This window comes from Gymnoscopelus braueri (assembly GCF_963280865.1).
Source record: "Gymnoscopelus braueri genome assembly, chromosome: 7".
Taxonomy (NCBI): Eukaryota; Metazoa; Chordata; class Actinopteri; order Myctophiformes; family Myctophidae; genus Gymnoscopelus; species Gymnoscopelus braueri.
In genome coordinates, this window is record NC_137608.1 from 2,080,855 (window position 1) to 2,103,658 (window position 22,804).

At 42.1% G+C, this 22,804-nt stretch overlaps 1 protein-coding gene across 7 annotated transcripts; it reads right to left on the bottom strand.

Moving 5' to 3' along the window:
* Positions 1-387: 387 nt before the first annotated feature.
* Positions 388-18,316, bottom strand: LOC308087871 (caspase b-like). 7 transcript variants are annotated; one of them, XM_080432079.1, is made up of 5 exons: positions 18,227-18,316; positions 4,676-5,194; positions 3,735-4,009; positions 3,177-3,221; positions 388-1,404 (listed from the first exon to the last, which is right to left on the bottom strand). In XM_080432079.1, exons 3-4 carry the CDS (start codon positions 3,994-3,996, stop codon positions 3,193-3,195), a joined length of 291 nt encoding a protein of 96 aa, XP_080288205.1. In that variant the 5' UTR covers positions 3,997-4,009; positions 4,676-5,194; positions 18,227-18,316; the 3' UTR covers positions 388-1,404; positions 3,177-3,192. The 7 variants fall into 7 exon arrangements, with proteins under 7 accessions (XP_080288205.1, XP_080288207.1, XP_080288210.1 ...); XM_080432081.1 differs by lacking the exon at positions 18,227-18,316 and having other exon boundaries at positions 3,735-4,005; positions 4,676-5,512; XM_080432084.1 differs by lacking the exon at positions 18,227-18,316 and having other exon boundaries at positions 3,749-4,009; positions 4,676-5,512.
* Between the last annotated feature and the right edge of the window lie 4,488 nt (positions 18,317-22,804).

A 22,804-nucleotide genomic window follows, 5' to 3' on the forward strand; every position in this document is an offset into this window, starting at 1 on the left:
AGAGTCCCACAGAGTCTATTGGACTATGGGAATAGTGTAGAGAGACTCTTTAACACTCTGGACCAGAGCTACGTTTGTGACGTCACCGTCGGTCCACCTCTAGGCAATTTTAAAATAGGATGCAATATTATGTTATAGGAGTCTCCTCATTGAATTACATTGCATGGTGAAACAGCTTTCAATGACTCTTTAGCACATAAACACACGCAAACAAATAAGATTTTGACAATATATAACCCAGTAGAATATTTCAAAAATGTATTTATAGTGTCCTCATCTTCTCCATTAGACCTCACAGTATCGTAGCCTTCTTGAGTGATGACGTCCTCTTTAAAGAGCAGAACCAGGGTAAAGAGGTAACAGAAAAGGGATGACGACAACTGAATGTAAAAGTTAAAATGTTTTTATTTTCTTCAGCAGAGAAGAAACAAGTGACAAATTACTCTTGACTTCAGGGTTTACAAACACAAACCCTTACCTATTGACCAAAAAGAAAGAACACAACAACCATGGCTAAATATACTCACCTAAACTAAATATACCAGGAAGAAACAGGAGGGAAAAGCATAATGTGAATTAACCAAAGAAAATAACCATCACCCCTGCATCTCTGTGATATTATTATTATTTACAAGTGAAACAAATTAGGCAAAGTACAAATTAAGCAAACAAATGGTAACTGAAGCTTAAAGGACGTCTTCACCCATTTTCAACCTATCTTCATATAATTGATCCTCTAATGCTCATGATAAAATGATTTTTTTTTTACATTTTCTTCTACTCATAGGAGGGATGTGGACAGTTCAGAAAGCCGCCTCCAGTGACATCATCATTAGGCAGGTTTTATTTTTATTCAAACCAGATTTTGATTTAGATTTGTGAGAGCAATGGTTTATTATAGCATGCTAACTTTCCAGGAATAGAAATCCTGCAGTTTCTATCAGCTTGGATTCCCAATCGATGATGTCAATACAAATGGTTCCATATTATTTTGAGCATTAGTGAGCACCAATTATATGAAGCTAGGTTAAAAAAAAAAAAAAAAAAAAAAAAATGGGTGAAGTCGTCCTTTAAAGAAAAATAAGTTGCTGAGGATCAACATAATCAGATGTGGGGCTAACAGAAGAGGGCTAACTGCAAACGGACTCAAAGCAAACATACAACTAACAACTAAATCAGACAACTGTTACATAAGACAAAGGCAAATCTAACAAAAACATGTAACTGTTTGGTGGGAACAAGTGATTCTCTGCTGCTTGTCAGCTGCCGTTCCCCCTAGCTATCAGTCCAGACTGAGAATCATGTAGAGAAGGGCTAGTGGTCACGGCCAAGCAGTGGCCGGAGCGTTAGTGGAACCAGCGAATCACGGACAGGATCAATTTCCCTCCTGGGCAGGGACAGTCTCTGTCAATTTGCCACAACTGTCAGTGAATTTGACAATCAACACAGTCACCACAGCACCAACTCCAGAAGCACAAAAACATAAAAGCAACCCAAAGTAGGTCTAATACAAAATAATACCAGTGAGACAAAATGACATAATATAATGTATATAAATACAGAAATAACAACACAAATACAGGGTAAAATGTGTCTGGCCGTTACAATATAGCATCATAAAACCCAGTATAGCATTAAAAAAAAACTTGAAATGAACATGAAATTAAAAAAAAGTTTTAATTTCATGTTGATTTTACTATTTGAATTAGGAAGAAAACCCGGACTGGATCCGCAGAGCCAGACCTTCAAAAACTTCCCTTATATAGTGTTATATCTTGGTTATATCTAATTTAAGATCAAGTGGGATTCATCATTCAGCACACCTTGGTAAGAACAGAACAGATGCTCAGAACAGTTTGGTGCATCCAGGGTTGGCTTCTCTTATGTTTTCTCTTAGGCTGGACTCACACAGTTGCGTGCAGCATGCGTCCGCCCCCATACTCAACCATCAGTGGTGGAAAAAGTACTCAAATGTTTTCCTTAAAGGGGCCACACCATGAATTAAAAAAATATATATTATATATAAATATTGCCCCCTAATACGTTTTAAACAGGTTGTAAGCCTAAAAAACATCCAGATATTTTTTCTCACAATCTGACTGTCTGTCATTCCAAGCTTTTTCAGCTGCAATACCAAAACGTCCTTTTGGGCAGGGGGGGGCTACTGAGCAATTCTGTCTGGCCATCATCAATGCAATGGCAAGGCAAGTGATGTCACTTGCCTTGCCATTCTGAAATGGCCTGTTCAGACACGCCCATTCTGAAAATCTCTGAAATGAGAATGAATGACTGAATGTTAAAAAAATATATTTTTTGGGGTACAAGAGACACTGGGGAGCCCAAAAAATACCCCCCCCCCAAAAAAAAAAAATGAAATTCATGGTGTGGCCCCTTTTTAAGTAAAAGTATCAATACTGTAGAAGTACTCTGTTACAAGTAAAAGTCCGGAATAAAAAATTGACTTGAGTAAAAGTACAAAAGTATTGGTATCAAAATGTACTTAAAGTACCAAAAGTAAAAGTACTAAAATGTTTGAAAATAGCAGATCTACAAGCTCGCGATGCGACGCGTTGTGAGCTTGTAGATCAGCTATTTTCAAATAGCCTAGGTATGAAATAGGGCTGAAGTGGTTAATGTATGTTTTATGATATAATAATTTATATCTGCAAAGTAACTAGAAACTAAAGTTTTCAAATAATTGTAGTGGAGTAAAAGTACAATATTTGCCTCTGAAATGTAGTGGAGTAGAAGTAATATAGTAAAAGTACCTCAAAATTGTACTTATATAGTACAGTACTTGAGTAAATGTACTTAGTTACTTTACACCACTGTCAACCATTCATTTCCCCCCTCTCCCCCTCCCCCTCCCCTGCGGCACGTCGGCCGCTTCAAAACCACGGGACTTCCATAGGAAATTAATTTCCTATGGAAATTCCCCACGGCTCCGGCGCGTTGCTTCACGCATTATGTGTGAGTGCGGCCCCAGACAGTTAAGACAAAATATTGCTGCATGAGGGCCAATGAAGTTTGAGTGGAGGGCCATCGCGTCATAATATAATGTATATGTTGACATTAAAGTAGTTAAATGTGTAACTACAGACTGCTAAACATAGTGTGAACAGTGTAGATAATTGAACAAGGTTACGGCAGACAGTGTTCATTTAGTGTCAGCTCACCTTCAGCTTGGGTGAATCACTCCGTTGAAGTTGATGGGTCCTCCCCTGCAGATGCATAGTGGTCTAACGTTAAATTAATTACATTTGTGTTTAGCAAGGCAATTAAATGTAGTGTACATGTATATATATATATATATATACTGCAGACTGGATGTAGTTATTATTTAGTCACAAGCTCTTGTTGATACTTTTCATAGAGTACCGAAGTCACTCGCTCAATTGTCTCATATGACTATTGTGGTAAAAAAAATAAACAAACTGTCCCGGCTCTATTGTCAGGGAGGTGGCTCTGTATCGTTCATGATAGTCAGTCACTCATATTTGATACAGTCTGTTTCTGGAGAAAATGTCATGAATTTGGCGGCGGTAACATTAGCGATACATTTATCACCGTCAGTTGATGCTTCATATCCATATGAGTGAAACACTTTGACTTGATATTGTGAGCTTGTAGATCGTCTGTTTTTGCCACTTTTGTGTGACACAATAGTATGATGAAGTAGGGCATTAATGTGTGTGTGTGTGTGTGTGTGTGTGTGTGTGTGTGTGTATATTTACCTTTATTTTTTAACCTCGCCACAAGGTCATACGCTTTCATCTTCTTCAGAGCTAGCAACACTATCTGCTCAGCTGCAGCGAGGTAGTACTCATTGACGATAAGGTCAGCCGTGTCCGCCACATCAGCGTTCTCCAACAGGGCCGCTGCTAGCGGCTCTTCACCTTCGAGGAGCGGCTGCTGCAAATTCCTCTTGAACTTCTTGAAGTCAGAGTCCACCATCTCATCCAGTGTTTTAATGATACTGTGCCAAAGATCATCCATGGTGGATTCCTGCCTGGTGCAAACACGGATACAATGCCGTATCACAGTGGTTCCCAAACGTTTTAGCCCGAGACCCAAAAGTCTCCCCGGGACCCAAACTAATGAAAATATTCGATCTACAAGCTCACAACACGTCACAATGTGACATGTTGTGAGCTTGTAGATCTGCTATTTTCAGTACTTCTTAAACCATTAACTATTTTTCAAAAATAGCAGATCTACAAGTTCATAGCGCGGCACTCGGTGCCGCGCTATGAGCTTGTATATCTGCTATTTTTGAATTGCCAAAGTGTAAAATAATGCTTTTTTAGCTCAAATCTAAAAGTGACACAGATGCGTTCCAGGTCTTAATGGGTTAAATATATTTTGTCCCTCTAATTAGTGGATTAAAAAGAAAAAAACATTTAAATTATTCTGAAAAACACTTGAATTTGTTTTTAACTTGTGAAACAATAATAATTAAAAACAAAATGTAGGAAAAAAAAAAAGGGGTGTTCACTACAAAATACAAAATGATCCGCGACCCACATATGGGTCCCGACCCACTGTTTGGGAAACAGTGCCGTATCAGATCAGTGGCGTAGGGGAGGGGTAGCAGGTGATGCACTTTCTAGTTACAGTGGACATCTACAGAGCCTTCAGTTATTTTGGCTGATTATTCTGTTGTCAACAAACATACCAAGTGATGTGTCCCTTCCAAAAAGTGTCCACTGGATGGCGTACCTTAACCTCCTGAGAGAAAGACACATGGGAACATAGGAGAGAGAAGGAGGAAGACACTCAGAGAAACACAAACATAAAACACATTACTAATATAAACTATATGGAGGAAATGGTTGATATTCTTATTTAGTCCCTATTCACATGTTTAAAACAGAATAAAGGTGATATCAACAATAAAAGATATCAGGCTGAGGAAGGTCTACACGACCGTAATGTTGCTTCAAATAAAAATGTACTCTTGACCGTGCCTGTGGCAGTGTGTGGGTACATCTTTCATTGTTGATATCGTCGACTAGTTTTTGCGTGCGCACCTGCTTTTACTCTTTTTAATCTAGGTGTGCGAAAGGTTTTTCTACACCACAAAACATTTTGTTTTAAATAAAGAAAAATATTCAAATAAACAGCTTGCAGCTATTACCAACTATACAATAATACAGTTTGCACATTTCTGTGGAGACAACTAGAAAATCTACACCTCCATAAATTAGAACAGCATTGAACCTAAATTACCCTATGAGTACACGCACGCACGCACGCACGCACGCACGCACGCACGCACGCACGCACGCACGCACACACGCACACACACACACACACACACACACACACACACACACACACACACACACACAGAGTGGGATATGTATTTGAAGCTGTTTGATGGTATGTTACCAACGTAACAATAGAGAGAAAGTCAACTCCCAAACATGTCTGCTTTACAGCAGATCAGGCCATTTCCCAGAAACCATGAACTCGTACAGTGAAAGTGAAAGTATGAAGCTGCCCACCTTGTTAAAAAGATGACCCATTTATGTTAGATACACGTCCTGACTACACTTAAGTCCGTGAGCCAGGGGGGTTGGTCACTACCATCTGAGGGGAATAATGCTCATAGTGATTTTTGTCAAGGTATGCATGTCTAGAGTTAGAAAATATGTGATAGCCTTGCACCAATGGTAGCTTTATGGGTGCTATCATGCATTTTATTTTATAACACTAGGCGAAAATGACATGGGTCAGTCTATGAAAACATACTATTAACCCCCCCAAAAAAATATACAAAAGGTTTTTCAATTGGTTCTGGTACGTCTAGGCATGCTTAAGAACATACAAAAACATCTAAGAAATTAGATTTCTCGTAAAGCCATCATTTTCAAGATGGCGTCCAATATGACTGCCATGAGCTTAAATGGCTTTATGATACTGTTCAACCTAGAAAGGTGGTATTGGTGTCTAAAACTAGGTTTTAGGGTTCAAGAAATATGGCTGAATCAGTGAAATTACCATCAGTTAATTATTTATTGCCAAATCAAAGATGGTGTCCATCCCATGGTGATGTTCCATTGTACTAAATTATGTTAAAAACAACAAAATATTGCAGTTGTGTGAGGGAATCTGTGAACTTATGGTGATTCATATGGGGAGGGGGGGGGGGGGGGGGGTTCATAGGTGTAGAATCTATTTATACTGTTATATTTTCACTTGCTGGTCAGTCTTTGGCCTATGTGCTAAAGGTCAGGTCAAGGTCTCTCTCGCACCTTATCGTCCAACCAGGTGTCCAAGCAGGCAGCAGATATGGTCACTGGTTACAGTAGGCCCTATTCACCTCACAATTGACATGGAGCCGTTTGTTGACACCTTACAGGTATGGAATCAGCCAGAAAAGCTCTATAATGTAATTGTGCATCCCGGTGGGATGCATGTTATACAGTCATTCTTCAGCTGCATTGCAAAACTGATGCAAGGTTCAGCACTGGAAGTGGAAATGCATGTGGTTGCAGAACATGACAGGCAAGTTCAGTGGTCAGTCCTGAGTCAGCAGCACTCTTGAAGTGGTTTCTCTCAACTTGGCCAAAGACATTTGAACAGATACAGCAGTAGCCTACCTGGACACTGCGCATTTCCATCCTACTGGCTGACAGTGGGTAGACAACTTCTTCCTACACTACACATCCACCAGTTTGAATGTGCAGGGAGACACATTGACATTAACTTCACCTTTTCTCTCATGAAGCACATGACTGAAGCACTTCTTCTGTGCTGGCCATGTGCAGTGTGCTTGATATCTAACCCAGTGCCTGCCGAAGATGCATGTGCTCCATGCCATAGAGGCTAAGCTAGACCTTGTCTGTCAGCACCATGATGGATTCTGGATCACTGTCTCTGCTCACCAGTCAGGGGAGCAGACTGCCATAACGATCAGGAAAGATGCTGTCATGATGTATGTGAGTGGAGTGGACTGAAGCCTTCCCCAAAATGTGCAGAAACAGTAGAGGGAGAGTTGAAGCACTGGTGTGTCTTGGTCATAAAATATTGGGGTGTATCCTCACACACAGAAAGATCACCCATATGAGATGTCATCATGAAGAGTAAGAACATGAAGCAGAAGCCGTTGAGCATGTTGTACACCTTCAATGCTGACGATAGATACTGCATTTAGTCATGATGAGGCAGACATCACCATGATTTCCTATATCCCTGATGCAGCCATCTCTGGAAAGGGTGTGATACACATGCTCAGTGATTTAACTGATGTTCTTGTCCTGTTGGTGTATTGGGGTGTATCAGGTGGACCTACAGTGTAAAGTACAGATGGAGCATTGTGATGGGACAGTCTTATATGTATGGCAAAGGCAAGATCAGAGCACACACCACTTTGCTGGCAGGGAACTTCCCAGGCTACCCTGATGTGCTGGGTGAGGTGGGTGCCACAAGTCAATGGCCCTTCCTCCAGCACCGACCAACCTGTTGCACCACATGTGGGCTCATTTACAAGTGATGTTGTGGAAAGTGGCAGACCACCAAGCTCCACCTGACAAGTCGTTTGATGTCACAACATTTGGATGGGAGATCCAGGATATTCCTGTTCCTGTCATTGCTAAGGGTGACCCAGCACCGTCAGAGCTATGTGACATGGTGCAATATCAATGTAGGGCACAGAGAGTGAGAAGTACATCACTGATGTACTGTAACTGCTCTGGTGAAGATGGTTACTGATGATATGTTCATGCTACAGATGAGGAGTGATGTCAATAAGGAGGATACTTGTAAGGATGAGGTAGAACAGGATGTGGGTTGGAGAATACAGATGTAGTTGCAAAAGATACATATTTGCCGTTAGATTATATCATTTTACATTCAGGTTATTATGAATACCAGTTCTTGTGACATGTTAATGACACTTTTCACAAAACAAATTGAATGAAAGTCCATCAAGTTGTTTCCATTTGTTGTTCTCCCAGAGGTCAAATTTAACCTTGACCTGACCTTTGACATGATTGACCTGATATAAAAAAAAAACAGGAATGGATTCTACACATGAAAACCCTAAAAAAAAGAGGTATTACACAGAGGTATTCTAAGACAAGCGGATTACAAGTAAAAAATTGCCAGGCGTGTGTTTAGTGGCCATTTTGGATATTTTCTTACACACTTGCACTATATTCTGTTTATTGAATTTCATAATACATTTCCTTAGAATCTATGTATGTAAACATGGTTTTAAATCTTTAGGTAATTTACAAAGGAACCCTTTGTGTTCCATCTTTCATTAAAACCGAAGTACATCTTATGTCACATATAGTCACTATGTTGTCACTGCCTGTAATAGAAAAATATTCTAGATATGCTAATTTTAACAACCTTTCTGAACAATATATAGTCTGAGCTTTATCCCAACCATTTTTCAGAGAGAGAGGGTCAATAATAAGAGAGAACCATCAGTTTGAAGTAGAATGCTTCATTCGGATTTTGAAAACTGTGTTTTGGCTTGTGGTTATAAAAGGAGTGATAACACACAGATAGCTACCACCGATGCAAGGCTATCACATTTTTCCTAGCTCTAGGGGTGTATACCTACCCAAAAATCACTATGAGAATTATTCCCCCCAGATGGTAGTGATGACCCCATATTTGGGGTCCTGGCTCACGGACTGAACTGTTGTGAATATTATACAATGCTCTTTCCTCTACCTAACTTTTCTTTACCTAACTCCTCGTATGCAGTTTCACATCACTGACATAATGAAAAAGTAATTGGCTTTCTTTATGTTAGGGGTGCAACCTGTCCTGGATGGAAGTGCTGAGGTGCAGTGTTTCTTAACCTTATTTCCTGTCCCCTTTGTCACCCTAACGTTTCTTGGTAAAACGCTAGCCTAGAACTGTTAACATGTTTGCAGAAATGACAGACACACTAGTGCTGTTTTCTAAACAATTAACACAATAATGTAAAATAATGATAATCTGTTTAATAAGAAGCTGGAGAGACATGGAGACTCCTTTTACTGAACAATCACTCTATAGCAATGAGTACTATCAGAATATAGAGCTATTTAACACTTATTTTAACCAAAGTAAATCACTTACCCTACCTTTAAGATTGTATGGATGATGCTTCTGAACATATTGCTAGTTTGACCACTTCAAACGCTCTAATCTTAAAATAACCGAAAATAGGCTATCTACAACCTCAGCGCCAGTCAGCCCATTTCCCCGCAAAAGGACTCCGACAAAAAGCTACTTCAAAGTGCACCAGGCCTTGCCTGCTGCCCGCTCACCTCATCCTCACGGAACCTAGTCTATCCCCCCTTCTCCCCCTTGTCGTGTAAATAAAACCCCTTGGAGCTTGAGTCTTGTCTTGGCTTTTGGGTGTGCCAGTTGTGCAAATTATGATAAATGTTCTCTATACCCAATCGTACCTTATCTATACTGTACACATGCAAAGTGTAACATGTGCCAGGCTCTGTCAGTCTAACTGGCTCGCCGTACAGTACATCCGTTAACGCCTGATAACCCCAGCGTATTGTTCTCCTATTGCTGGGAAGAAGGGACTCGGACCACAAACAATGTAGTTGCTGGTTGCTCTTTTTTTTTTTTTTACTGGCACAGTAGAGTCATATGACTCATACGGGAATATAAACACAACTCTGCCAGTGAGCTACACACAAGGAACCCTCCTCCTCTCAGTGAATGCAGCACGTTGCAGGCCAACTGCGTTGATGCACTCTTATTAACTCATATTATCAACAGCAAAAGTGCATTTCAGTATTTTAGAAACCCGATGCAACATGCAGTACAAAGACAATACAATTAACCACACAGCAGTTCCGACATACCAAACGCAATCAATGCAAGATGTAAACACGTAACAGAAACAAAATGAACATTCCGGTGCATACAGTCATACAAAAATATACAATAGGACTCAGATCAGCTACACACTAGGAACCCTCCTGTATATTGGGAAACGTGTCCACTGTAAGAGTTGCAAAAGTGCATTTAACAACTTTATAATTGACCATAAGATACCTCTGCATATTCACACGTTTACTAGTAGCATTTATGATTGCATACTGTTGTGTAACACTGCTTACAAAACAACATAAAAACATTAACTCTGACAGAGAAAATAAAGCGTACCTCCTCTCAGTGAATCCAGCATGTATTGCTGTGGGTGGGGGGTGTGTGTGTGTGTGTGTGTGTGTGTGTGTGTGTGTGTGTGTGTGTGTGCAAGCAGAGAGGAGTTTACCAAGTTCACAGGAAGTTCAGAAGGGGGGAGGTTCTGTCAACATTCACATCTCTCTCACAATGATGGCTGCTTCCACATTATGCTTTGCTCCGCTCATTCAAACGTCTATTGTGCCTGAAAAGTGGCATCGCTGGCAAAGCTTTTCCTGTCCCGTGCATTATACACACACTCGCTAGAGTAGGGTCTGATGGAAAAATGTGTGTGTGTGTGTGTGTGTGTGTGTGTGGGGGGGGGGGGTGTTTTACACCTAGTCCATCGTAGGTGTAAAGTCCTCTGTAAAACAATGATTTCCTGGCACACTATTTGGATAAATTGGAGGATTTGGAGGGGCGGATTAAACCGTACCTCAGTATCTCCACTCATGGTAAATGATTTACCATGTGTGGAGATACTGAGGTTTACTGAGTTCTGCCAGAAGTCAGTAAACTCTGTGCACAAAACGTTTCTTTCTTTGTGAGAGGATACCTAATACATCCCTACACGAGTCACAGGTATTTTTATGGGGGCCAAGCACTTAGTGTGTAGGACCCTATTGTTTTTGTTAGTCTTGGGGCCAAGCACCTGCTGCCCTATTCCAGACCAATCTAAAGCCGTAACCGTTTTTCTACCCATTACCCGCGAAATACAGATAACGGAGCTGGCACTGTCCCTAAACGTTATTCTGCGCTTGCTATACCCGTTCTCCATTATGCCGATTCCATTATTTGCGGCTGGAGGTATGGTCGTGGGCGTGTTGTTGCTATATCCCCAACATTCCTATTCTGCCCACACACCTCGTGCACCAAGCGCACAGCGGACTCTGAAACCACCCGCAATGCCAACTTGGTTTGTAGAGCGCACAGTCGGCAATGGATTCCTGGAGACGGTCAGGGCGCACAGTGCACACCTCTCTCTACTAGGCTATTATTGTCAACAAATCTCTGTGATTCTAATTTTCCTATAATCAGCAGAAGGGAGGGTGTCAATTCCTTGTGTCAATTGTATTTAAATAAGATTTTTTAAAGAAGACAATTTGTGCATCGCGCAATGCAATGCTCCAATTTACACACGTCAGTTTTATTCATCGATTACGCAGGAAATAATTAACTGATATATAAAATTCTCTCTAATCAGTAACATGTAGGTGATACTTATGTCTATCAAATGTGGTTTTATTGAAAGGCAATCAAAGTCCAGAGCTTAGAAACCCAACGTCGGGTGTATGTTTCCATGATAAATTCCCACAGTGCGGCTGCAGAGTTGATGCCGAATTTGCGAGAAATAAGCAACCAGGGGCCTGTTCCTCAAAAGGTGAATTAGAGCTAAAGCCTGGCTTTACCACCTATCCTGGCTTAATTTAGCCAGGATTAGAGCTGAATCGGTTCCACAAAAGCTGAATTATCTTGAAGATTAGTTTAGCCAGTTCACCCTGGCTAAGTTTAGCCTTATCCGATTCCACAAAAGAGAATTGAAGCAAGCCCACCTTAGTTACCATGGCAATTTAGCTGTGAAGTTAGCCTGGTCAGGAGCAGGCTAACAGCCAAGCTTACTTAATCCAGTGTCTTTGTTCTTCAAGTTTTTCCACAGTTAATTCAACACATGTGTTTGTATATGGACTCATTTGAATGACCCTAAATTAAAATAAAATGAAATCAATACAATAAGATATAATCAAAGTAATTATATTACTGAAATAGTGTGTGACCATGAATCATAATTGTTTCACAATAACTCATGTGATATGTCATTGTCACTCTGTTAACACTATAGTTCATATTGTTGTTAGATGTTTGTTATTATATTACCATTATAGACCGCCGAAGTCTGACGTCATTTACACATCCTTTGTTTGTCTACCTGGTTCGCAGTTTTCCACCCCCGTTCTGAATCCCATAGACGTATTTAATATCGCGTCAAATAAGAACTGTGTTCCAAAAATAAACAAATGACCCCGGCGTGTTGACTCTTATGGATATGAAGCATCAACTGACGGTGAGAAAACGCTAATGTTACTTCCGCCGAATTAGTTACATTTTCGCCAGAAACAGACTGTATCAAATATAAGTGACTGACTATCATAAACGATACAGAACCCCCTCCCTGACAATAACGCCGACACGCGGTGTTTATTTTTGGACCACAATTCTTATATGAGACGATTCTAAGATGACCCAATGTTATTCTCCATAGAGAAATTACTTCCGCAAACCTGGGGATGAACGAGTCACGTCAGGACTTCGGTGCTCTATTGTTTTAATATTATAAAAAATGTCTAACACATACATATATATATATATATATTTATATTTATATTTAAATATATATATACATTATTAGTTACGGGTTTAAAGGAGCCTCTTTGTAAGTCAATAAGGAGCATATTTTAAATTATCAATTTCTAGTCAATGGAGAATTTTTATTTTATTTCTTGTCCACCAAGGTAACTACACAACCCAAATTTCTACCAAAGTGGTCTTGCAAATGTGGGCAAATGTGGGGTTATTGCGTGTCTCGTCCCGTCCCCCGCTCATCCCGTCGCGGTCAACCACCCCCCCCCCCCCCCTCCTGTCCCGTCCCGTCCCGTCCCGTCCCGTCCCGTCCCGTCCCATCCCGTCCCGTCCCGTCCGTCGCAAACACACACACACACACACACACACACACACACACACACACACACACACACACACACACACACACACACACACACACACACACTCTGTGTGTGCTTGCAATACTTTGCCACGCTTTCTCCCTGGATCTATTTATTGCGGTCGCGTTTCCTTTTCTGTTGATAACATGTTTCACTTCCTCATATGCTTGCATGAGCTGCTGCTGTTCGGCCACAGAGAAAAACGCTGCTCGAGTTTTGTTCCCTGCTGCCATGATTGGTCAAGTTCAAGGAATCTGCGCTCAAGTTCATGGTCTTTTATAGAAATACGTCGCCGGCGAATCGCCGCCCATTGAGCCTGGCTTCATTATCCTGGCTGGACACAGCCTGGCTTGACATAGCCTAGCTCGACAAAGTCGCTCCTTTTCAGCCTGGCTTGGCGTTCGAGGAACGGAATAAACGAGGCTTTTCGGACCCGACTTTGTCAAGCCTGGATTTGGCTTAAGGCCAGGCTTATTTAATTCACCTTTCGAGGAACAGGCCACAGTGATTGTTTTTATCATTTTAATGCCAAACCACACCTATGCATAATGTAACGGGTCGGGTAGTGCAGGTGTTTTGCGTGTAAAGCAGGTGTCCCAGAATAGCAACTTTTAGGGGGAACACCCCTTGCCTAGTCCAAAATCCGATATTAGAGGCTTTAGCAACTTCAACCTGGAATAGGGCCCGTAGTGCGTAGGCATCCTATTGTTTTTCTTAGTGTTCTTCTTCTTCCGCCGGCCCATTAATTAGTAGGCTAATATAGTGGTTTGAAAGAGAAAGAAGCAAGCACTCATCAGACGACGTTTGAAGTACATGTATACCGGGTGCACGGTTCAGGCGGACATAGTTTCATAGAAAGGAATACCAGCACTCACTCACTCATTTAGTCCTTTTAGGATCTTATTTATTAAAGTCTTATAGCCCCAGCACGTTGAGGAAGGCCGGTAGGTCGAAATGTGATATAGTGGTACTCAACCTTTTCAGGCGGTAACCCTCCGAAATAATCATATTTGAACTGGTGACCCCTCTCCCTGATACGCACTTGGATTGTAGGAGTTGAGGTGACGCCCCCTCAGTCAAGACTGCCAGTTAAAAAAACAAACCTTCTGGTACTTTTTAATTAACATTTCGGCATCAAGCCTTCCTCAGCGTGTTAAAAGGATCCCTGGGGCTTATAAGCCTTATATGCCTTAATACAGTGTTTATCAACCTTTTTTGTGCCAAGGCACACCTGGCATAGCCAAAAGATCCCAGGGCACACCTAGATATACGGTATATATATATATACATACATATGTATATGTATATATATATATATATATATATATATATATATATATATATATATATACATACACCTACACCTATACCTATACCTATACCTATACCTATACATATATACACATATACACATATACACATATATATATATATATATATATATATATATATATAATTATATATATATATATATACCGTATTGCTTGAAGTTACAAAAGATTCTCTCCGTGGTGGAGGAGTAATTAAACACCACAAACTACACAGATTACGTTGACACAAACACACTGGAGTGATTTAGAAGCAATTTATAAGAAAACTAACACATAGTGTTTTATTGTTGGACATTCATCATGGCAGGTTATAACATGGGCTTTTGGGACAGCCCCTCTTAGCAGGTACGACGTTCAGGTCCGCCGTATCGACCCGGGCCGTTCCGACCCACTTAGTAATAATACTGAGTGCCAAAGCATGTAGGCCTACCCTGTGCCCTTTTTATACAGTACCAGGTAGGACAACATATTTGCATTCCTATGGGTGATCGCTACACTGAATGGACTCGGGCGTGGCTGTGTGTGAAACGGATGATGGCCGTATCGATTGACGGACGATCGCCGCTATTGTTCTCGAGGGACTGGGTTCACACCTTCTTCAAACGGCGCGGCACACCTCAGAAGTAAGCCCCGGCCCAAAATTGGGACGTTTGCCAGGGTTGATAAACACTGCCTTAATACATTCTAATTGACCTCTATAACAAACATTTTAAATTAAAAACACCTTAAATATTTTATTTCTTTTAGAAACAGTTCATCTTTTACTCAAGAGGGACAATGCCTGTTGCAAGTTGATGATGTCATTTGACCAATCAGTGGCCGGAGCATTAGTGGAACCAGCGAATCACGGATAGGATCAATTCCACAGTCTCTGTCAATTTGTCACAGCTGTCAGTGAATTTGGCCATCAGCACAGTCACCACAGCACTAACTCTTCACCTTCCAGAAGCACAAAAACAAAAAATTTACCCAAAATAATGCCAGTAATACAAAATAACAGATAATACAATACAATGTATATAAATAAACCCTGACAACACAAATACAGGATAAAATGTGGCTGTCCGTTACAATATAACATCACAAAATCCAGCATGGCATTTAAAAAAAATAAGTATTCATTTCATGTTGATTCTATTATTTGAATTAGGAAGAAAACCTGGACTGGATCCGCAGAGGCGGACCTTCAGAAACTGCCCTTATATAGTGTTTAGGAGGCGTTGCCTATGGCGTTATCTAATTTAAGATCAAGTGGGATTCATAATTCAGCACACCTGGGTAAGAACACATTTTGATGTTAAGAGCAGTTTGGTGCATCCAAGGTTGGCTTTGCTTATATTTTCTCTTAACAGACAGTTAGGAGAAAACGTAAGAGAACATTGCTAGATTAGGCCAATGAAGTTTTACTGGAGGACTATCGTGTCATAATATAATATATCATTGCTGTCGAGCAGAAACATCTTATCTCCATATCTTCGCTTTTTTTTTTTTTTAGCAAAAATAGACAATCTCGTAGATCAGATTTCTTTTGTTATTTTTTAATTTGAATCCTGACAGCAATGATACGTTTTGACATGTAGTTCAATGTGTGACTACATACTGCTAAACATAGTGTGAACAGCTAATTGACAGCTTACAGACATGTGTTCATATAGTGTCAGCTCACCCTCAGCTTGGGTGACTCACTCCGTTGAAGTTGCAGATTAAGGGATAATCAATGGGGTCAGTACTGAGAAATAAACCCTGACAGGGTGAATAGGTCTTTATCAACCTGATCTCCATATATGGGCATAAAAGGGACAAGGACTGACAGATACAGAGATCTCCATATGGACTATAGCGGATACGGAAACGGCTTCCGTGTGTGTGCGTGTGCGTGCCTGTGTGTGTGTGTGTGTGTGTGCGCGTGTGCGTGTGTGTGCAACTGTGCGTGTATGAATGCGTACAGTATGTGTGTGCATGCATGCACACGTATGTGTGTGTATGTGTATATTTACCTCCATTTTTGAAAAAAAGAGCAAGGGAATGCTTCTTCATCTTGCACAGAACTTTCACCACGATCTGCTCCACTGTGGCGGGGGGATACGTATTCACAATCAGATCGGTGGTGTCCATTAAGTCTGCGTTCTCCAACTTGGCTGCTGTTAGCGGCTCTTCACCTGCGAGGATAGGCTGTTGCAAATGCCTCTTGAACTTCTGGAAGTCGGAGTCCAGCATCTCCTTCAGTGTTTCACTGAGACTGAACTTAAGACCATCCGCATCCATGGTTGATTCCTGAACAGTACACAAACACTAGGATGTTAACGTCTCATCTTCAGTTCTTTTAATGTTTCAGATGTGAAGAGATCAGTGTTTTTTAAGTACTCACATTTTTTACTTTTAGGTAAAAGTATCAATACTGCAATGTAGAGATACTCTATAACAGGTAAAAGTCCAGAATAAAAAATGCACTTGGCAAATTGGCATCAAAATATACTATATATAATGTACCAAAAGTAGAAAGTAGGCTACTCATTATGCAGGCAGAATGTTCCATTTCACAAGTTCAAAATGTATAAAGATCTTTTGAAAATAGTAGAACAAGCTCACAATGCGTTGCATTGCGAAGCATTGTGAGCTTGTAGATCGGCTATTTTCAAATGTTCAAAATGTGTATAAAATGTTTTGTAATAATAATCTACAAAGTATTCTAGTAACTTAAGTAAACAGTGCATTTATATAGCGCTTTTATCCAAAGCGCTTTACATAGATTGTGCATTACATTCACCCAGACATTCACGGGACCAACCTGCTCATCGGGAGCAATTAGGGGTTCAGTGTCTTGCTCAAGGACACTTCGACATTACATCTGGGGTAGCCCCCCAGCCCGGGATCGAACTGGGAACCTTGCGGTTACCAGTTTACTCTACCCGGCCACTCTACCCCTGAGCCACTGCCGCCCATGGAGTAAAAGTAGGCCTACAATATTTTCCTCTGAGATGTAGTGGGGTGGAAGTAAAAGTATTGACATTTGTAAATACTGAAGATTGTAAAATACCTCAAAATTGTACTTAGGCTAAGTACAATACTTGAGTAAATCTACTTAGTTACTTTACACCACTGGAAGAGATTTAACACAAACTTGAGTTGAAGTAATGTACATCAGGGACAACACGTTAATGTACATTTCTATATGCCAGTGTTAACCCGATTTGGATTAATTACTTATTCTTTCTTTCTTTACATACAGTATCGTTGCTGTCGGGCAGAAACCTCTTATCTCCGTATATTAACTTTCCATGATTTTTTTTTTTTTAGTTTTTCTGCGAATGAAGGCCCTAATTCATAATACTACAGTGTCACACAAAAGTAGCCGATCTACACGCTCAAAACGCATCACTATGCGACGCGTTTTGAGCTTGTAGGTCTGCTATGGTTGCTATTTTTGAATTTGAATCCTGAAACGTAACGGTTTTGGACATAATGAGGGTTCCACCCGACAGCAATGATATATATAACATGGTTCAGTGAAAGTGAAAGCAACGCCATGTAGAATAAACACAGTAACTGTAGGTAGAATGTTACATTAGTTCAGTGGTTCTCAACCTTTTCAGGCCGCGACTCCCCAAAAAAATCCTATTTGTACTGGAGACCACCCAAAATAATCATATTTGAACTGGAGACCGCCCAAAATAATCATTGTGAAATCAAGTGAAAATCCCTTTAACAACTGAACTCTCTGAATTCATACAAAAGGTAGCAGTCTTTCTATACTGTACAGTGAATATCTACAGAGCACAATTCAGTTAGTTTGGGTGATTATTCTGTTGTCAATAAACAAACCTTAATGATGTGTCCTTCACAGTATTTTACTGTTGAGAGATTCCACAAGGTGTCCACTAGATGGCGTACCTTAACCTCCTGAGAGAAAGACAGAGAACATAGGAGAGAGGGGTAAGGAAGACACACAAACATAAAACACATTACAAATATAAACTGTATGGAGGAAATGGCTGATATTCTTAGTGTCCCTATCCCCACTTCAATAAATTAGAACAGCATTGACCCTAAATTACCCTATGAGTACACACACACACACACACACACACACACACACACACACACACACACACACACACGTATTTGAAGCTGTTTGATGGTGTGTTACCAACATAACAATAAAGTCAACTCCCAAACACGTCTGCTTTACAGCAGATCAGGCCATTTCCCAGAAACCATGAACTCGCACATAGTGAAAGTGAAAGTATGAAGCTGCCCACCTTGTTAAAAAGATGACCCATTTATGTTCTCTCTGCCTCCATTTCAGACAAGTTAGGTACACATCCTGACTACACTGTGTGAACAGCTCATGGATGAAACTTACACTACACTACACACACACACACACACACACACACACACACACACACACACACACACACACACACACACACACACACTAGCGCTGTTTCCTAAACAATTAACACAATAACGTAAAATTATGATGTTTTCAGTAATATTGTTCTTGCTGTTCTACATACTGCCAACCATGTGAAGAAATCACAGATTGATCACATTTTACCTTTGCGTTTATATGAAATATCCGAGACTATTAAGATGGATCTGAACATATTGCTAGTTTGACCACTTCAAACGCTCTAATCATAAAATAACAACCGAAAATTGATAGATAGATGCGACGCATTGAGAGCTTGTAGATCGGCTATTTTCGCTGCACAACATGCTTCCATAGAAGACATGCTGTCTTCCATGGAATCCAAATGACTTAAATCAGTCATGGCGACTGACTTGGAACTTTTATCCATGACTCACTCACTCACTCACTCAACTTTATTTATAAAGCACATTTCAAACAACCACAGCTGCCACAAAGTGCTGTACAGTGCATAGGTAATAAGTAAAACAGTAGCTAAAAACACAGTATACAATGACAACACACAAAACAAGAAAAACTGAGGGGGGGGGGGCAGCACAGGGTCAGAGGTCTCATGCTATGTTAAAAGCCAAAGAATAAAAGTGCGTTTTAAGAGAGGATTTAAAAATGGCCAGAGAAGGGGCTTGCCTAATCTGCAGGGGAAGGTCGTTCCAGAGCTTGGGGGCCGCGACCGAAAAAGCTCTGTCCCCTCTAAGCTTCCGCTTCGCCCTCGGAACCTCCAGCAGCATCTGGTCAGCTGACCTGAGGGAGCGGGCAGGAGAGTAGGGGTGGAGGAGCTCAGAGAGGTATGGGGGGGCGAGACCACTTAATGATTTAAAGGTCAGAAGCAGAACCTTGAACTGGATTCTAAAGTGCACGGGCAGCCAGTGGAGAGAGGCGAGGATGGGAGTTATATGCTCTCTCTTGCGCGTGCCAGTTAGAAGACGGGCAGCAGCATTCTGTATTAACTGGAGGCGTGCAAGGGAAGATTGACTGGCTCCAATATAGAGGGCGTTACAGTAATCCAGCCGAGAAGTAATAAATGCATGGATTACTGTTTCAAAGTGCTGTGTGGTTAAAAAGGGTTTTACTTTGGCCAGCTGTCTCAAGTGAAAAAAGCTAGACTTCACCACTGAACTAATTTGGCGATCTAACTTAAACTCATTGTCCATTTTAAAACCCAGGTTGGAGACTGTTGGCTTCACAAACTGAGCCAGGGGGCCTAGATCAAATGGAGGGGGGTTACAAGAACCATTTGGGGCAAACACCACCACCTCAGTTTTCTTTTCGTTAAAGCTAAGAAAGCTTAGGGCCATCCAGGCTTTAATGTCGTCCAGGCAAGAGAGAAGAGCTTTAGGAGCAGCGTCTTTCTTCTTCAGGGGGACGTAGATCTGGCTGTCATCAGCATAAAAATGGAATAGAATGCCATGTTTCCTGAGGATAGACCCTAGCGGCAGGAGATATAAAGAGAAGAGCACCGGAGCTAAAATTGAGCCCTGTGGAACACCATAGGACAACGGAGCCGGGGAGGATTCTGAGCCAGCGGCGCTGACAGACATGGTTCTGCCTGTCAGGTAGGACCTGAACCACCCTAGCGCAGTGCCACAGATACCCACTAGGTGCTGCAGACGCCACAGCAGGACGTTGTGGTCCACTGTGTCGAAAGCAGCCGTCAGGTCCAACAGGACGAGAATGACATAGTCGCCCGCATCATTTGCTAGGAGGATGTCATTAAATACCCTTACTAGGGCGGACTCGGTACTATGCCGGGTTTTAAAGCCAGACTGGAAGACCTCAGGGATATTATGCTCCTCTAGAAAAGACTGGAGCTGGGCATAAACAACCTTCTCTAATATCTTAGAGATAAACGGCAATTTAGATATGGGCCGGAAATGAGCCAACACAGTGGGGTCGAGGCCTGGCTTCTTAAGCAGTGGTTGCACTACAGCATGTTTAAAACATGTGGGAACAAGACCAGAAGAGAGACTGCCATTTATGATGTCTAGTACCATGTGTGCTATGCTGGGGAAAACCTCTTTAAAGAGGCGGGCCGGGATGACGTCGTGAGGTGAACCTGAGGCCTTCATGTGGCTGACTACATCCTCCAAAAAGGACAATGTTACAGGTTCGAAAGAGCTGAGCACGGCGGGACATGGGACACAAACAGAGGGGTCAGAGGCAGGAGCAGAGATGAGGGCCCTTGTATTTACCACCTTGTCAATGAAAAAGTGCAGGAAGTCATTACAAATGTCAGGTGATTCAAAACAGACGGGCTGAGCGATATTAAGAACAGAGTCAATAGTTTGATATAGTACACGTGGATTAAGACGGTTAGACTCAATGATATTCGCTAGGTGATCTCTTTTTGCCTCTTTGACAGTGTTCTGATAGGAGAGCCAGGATTCCTTTAAAATCTGAGAAGAAACCTGCAGCTTGTCCTTCTTCCATTTACGTTCTGCTTTTCGGCACTCCTGTCTAGCTGCACGGGTTCTGTCATTAAACCAGGGCTCGGGCTTTGCCCTGGGCAACTTGGATTTCAATGGGGCCACAGAGTCCATTATGGTCCCACACGAGGAGTTAAACCAGGAGCATAGTTCCTCTATGGGAACAGCCGAGACAGACGGGACACACAGCTGTTCAAAGGCAGCTGAAAAGCGACTAGCAGTGCGGGGGTTAAGAGTCCGACAGAGTCTAGCAGGAGCCCTAGAACTAATCTCAGTACAAGAGAGAACAACATCAAACAGAACAGAGCTATGATCAGAGAAAACAGTATCACAGATCTCTAGGTTAAGTATAGGCAGCCCATACGAGATAACGAGATCTAACGTATGTCCACGTTCATGGGTGGGACCAGACACATTCTGCACCATGTTAAACGATTCAATAAGGTTTAGGAAGTCCTTCACCATCGGTTTGTCAGGGCAGCAGACATGTATATTCAGATCCCCGAGAATCAACACTCGATCATAGTTGGGCAATATTCCAGCCAGGAAATTGGAGAAATCAGTCACAAAATCCTTGTTATATTTAGGGGGTCGATAAATGAGTGCGCACAAAACAGGCTCAATACGACCCACCTCAAACACTGTCACTTCAAAACTGGAGAAAGAAACAGGGCATTGCTTGCATTTGATATCATCCTTATAGATGACCGCTGTTCCCCCCCCCTGCCGACCCGAAGGGCGCGGGGTGTTGAAGTAGGAACAGCCGGCCGGCAACAGTTCAACGAGAGCGCTGCACTCACCCGCCGCCATCCACGTCTCTGTCACACAGAGGAGATCCAGGGCGCTGGAGCTGAAGAAATCCCTCAGGATAAACGTTTTGTTTGTCAGCGATCTGGCATTCACCAGGCCAATCCTGACAGGAGCTGGAGCCTTTGATCCGGAGGAAATAGGAGCGCGGGTCAGCGACCGCAGATTGCGGGGATTCACCCCGCGTCTCCCGGGCCGAGGAGCACAGGGGCGGCCAGGCTGGAATAGCACCTCCAGGCTGGCAACCGGAGCGAGGCAGGTCGCGCTGGGGTCCCAGAGTCGTTGCGGCAGGGCGGATGGAGACGATAATCCAGGTTTCACGTAAGAAAAGGACGAAAAGCATGCCAGGGCTTTCAGTTTCACCAACTTGCCGCTCCGTTTGCCACGGCGGCGGAGCCGTTTCCTCCTAGGCGGCGGGGGCGCGACTCGGAACAGATGAATCGGGATTCCTGTTAGGAGCGGCGGCACGGTTTTTTGTCCATTGTGGCAAAATGAACCACTAAACATGGCATTTTTTCGGATGTCCAGGAGGGATTGGCGATCGTACACCAGCAGAGACTTAATCTGAACAGTGCCAAGGCTTAGACACAGCAGGAACACAAACCAAAACGAGAGCAGTAGACGAGCAGCCAAACACACTGGCGCCATCTTCCTCAGAGCGTCTAGCGTCTAGCGTCTAGCGTCTAGCGTCTCCCACATCTTAGCCAGCAGCCAGTCATCTGTCAGTCATCATGACAGCCTCAGCGTCAGTCAGCCCATTTCCCTGCAAAAGGACCTTGACAAAAAGCTACTTCAAAGTGCACCAGGCCTTGCCTGCTGCCCGCTCACCTCATCCTCATGGAACCTAGTCTATGACAAATGCTCTCTATACCCAATCGTACCTTATCTATACTGTACACATGCAAAGTGTAACATGTGCCAGGCTCTGTCAGT

Excerpts from the sequence above, each read along its gene's own strand:
- LOC308087871 (XM_080432079.1), bottom strand. The coding sequence starts at position 3,996 with ATGGATGATCTTTGGCACAGTATCATTAAAACACTGGATGAGATGGTG. Across the intron at positions 3,222-3,734 it reads GGCGAGGTTAAAAAATAAAG|GGGAGGACCCATCAACTTCA; the intron begins GTAAATATACAC and ends ATGCATCTGCAG.